The 2,331-nt window shown below is 49.2% G+C and overlaps 1 protein-coding gene across 1 annotated transcript in view; it reads left to right on the forward strand.

Annotated features, from left to right (window-relative positions):
* Nucleotides 1-2,306, forward strand: part of PPTG_17374 (hypothetical protein) — a gene marked incomplete at both ends in the record, with an annotated part of 5,330 nt that extends 3,024 nt beyond the window's left edge. Inside the window, 2 exons of the mRNA XM_008915018.1 lie at nt 56-2,220; nt 2,301-2,306. Coding sequence (XP_008913266.1) covers nt 56-2,220; nt 2,301-2,306 — 2,171 coding nt within the window. The remainder of the gene's footprint in view (nt 1-55; nt 2,221-2,300) is intronic.
* Between the last annotated feature and the right edge of the window lie 25 nt (nt 2,307-2,331).

Here is a 2,331-nt window from a genome sequence, read left to right on the forward strand (position 1 = left end):
ACTGGCCACACTGAAGTGGTAAGCTTACTGGTTGAACATGGCGCTAATCTGGAAGTGACAAGTGCAGACGGCAAGACACCCCTTGCGTTCGCTGTCTCCCGTGGCAACACCAATGTGGTGGACATCCTTTTGAAAGCTGGAGCCAACATTGGCTTCCAGCTTCCCAGTGGAGACACTGTTCTTCACATCGCCTGTGAACATGGCTACCTTGCTATTACTGAATTACTTCTCAAGAAAGGTGCACGTGTTGATACGCCAAATAAGAAGAAATGGAGACCCCTTATGATCGCTGCCCAACATGGCCACACGAACGTGATGAACATCCTGCTCAAAGCTGGATCCAAAGTTGACTCACAAGATTCGTACGGATTCACCGCCCTTTACTGGGCTTCTTTTTGGGGATATCTTGCTGCTGCTGAATTACTTCTTGTGAATGGCGCAGATGTCGACATACCGCATGTGGACGGCAGTACGCCCCTTATGGTCGCCGCTTCGTTTAACTACGAGCATATTGTGGGCATTCTTCTCACGTCTGGGGCTAATATTGACACGCAGAGTCCCAACGGGTCCACCGCGCTTAATATCGCGTCTAGTAAAGGCAACATCTCCATTGTCAAATTACTTGTCGAGAGCGGTGCAAGTGTCGATTTGCCAGACAATGAGGGCTGGACCCCTCTAATGAGTTCTGTCAGAAATGGTCATACAATCGTGGTGGAGATTCTTCTTGAAGCAGGAGCCAATGTCGATGTCAAGCTCGAAGGTGGAACCACACCGCTTTTATATGCATCTTGGCACGGTTATCTTCCGATAGTTGAGTCGTTTATCACGCATGGGGCAAAGATAAACCATATTAATTCGGAAGGTCTTAGTCCGCTCATCAGCGCGGCATTGCAAGGCCATGCAGCTGTGGCTACCACTTTGCTAGCGAGTGGTGCTTCTCCTGACTTGACGAATGGTGAGGGCTGGACTTCCCTTATGAGAGCCGCTGAGCGAGGACATCGTGGAGTGGTGAAGGAATTGGTACGACGCGGAGCCGATGTTGATTTCAAGCGACCAAATGGGTCGACAGCTCTAAATATTGCGTGTGAGCACGGTCAATTCGATGCTGTCGTGGAACTCGTGAATCGTGGAGCGTCGATTGAACTAGCCGACAAGGAAGGGTACACTCCTCTCATCACTGCTGCCCAACTGGGATACTCCGATATTGTCCAATTTTTAGTGAATCGAGGCGTCAACATGAATGCGCGTTTGCCGAATGGAGGAACAGCATTGATCACAGCCGCTTGGTATAAACGCTTGGCTGTTGTTCGAATTCTTGTTGATAATGGAGCGGATATTAGTATATGTGGAGACTTCCAGAATTGGTCACCGCTGACTGTGGCGTACTTCAGTGGCTACTTGGAACTTGTGCACCTCATTTATATGCAAACTTTGGAGAATGAAAATGTATCGCAGCCATCACCACCGGCAGCTCCGATTGTAGTCGCATCATGCAACAGTATTGCCACGAAGAGCCGAAATGGAGACACAGCTTTACGAATTGCGTGCGAACGTCGTGACCTCAAGGTAATTAAAACGCTCGTGCGTGATACCTACAACGATCTCAACTTACCAAGCGGTGACAAGGGATTGACGCCATTGATGACAGCTTCCCGAGACTGCAATCCGGATGTGGTGGCCATTCTCCTCGAAGCTGGAGCTAACATCAATTTGAAAAATGGAGATGGGCATACAGCTTTAAACTTTGCTGCTGATCGGGGTCATCTCCCAGTCGTTGAGATTCTTCTCGACAAGGGCGCAAGTGTGGATATGCTGACTACGGAATGCTGGACACCCCTTTTGCTAGCTGCCTCCAATGGTCATGCAAATGTGGTGAACATTCTTTTGAAAGGTGGAGCCTACATTAATTCACAATATCGTAATGGGTCCACTGCTCTACTCAGCGCTTCACAGCATTGTGATGATGTCGCTGTTGCTGAACTAGATGTCGAGAAAAGAGTAAATATTGATATGCCGGATAACGAGGGCTGGACGCCACTTATGATTGCGGCCTTTAATGACCACGAGAATGTGGTGGACATTCTTCTCAAAGCTGGGGCCACCGTTGATGCGCAACATCCCAATGGGGCCACCGCCCTTTATATCGCTTCTGAGAATGGCCATCTCTCCGTTGTTGAGATGCTTCTCGAGAAGGGTGCAAGTGTTGACATGGCGAATAAGGTGGGCAACTCACCTCTTATGGCTGCTGCATTCTATGGTCATGCGAATGTGGTAGACACTCTTCTGGAAGCGGGGGCCAGTATTGACAACGGCGCCACAGATCAAAATAAA

Source organism: Phytophthora parasitica (assembly GCF_000247585.1).
Source record: "Phytophthora parasitica INRA-310 unplaced genomic scaffold supercont2.66, whole genome shotgun sequence".
In the NCBI taxonomy this organism is placed as follows: Eukaryota; Oomycota; class Peronosporomycetes; order Peronosporales; family Peronosporaceae; genus Phytophthora; species Phytophthora nicotianae.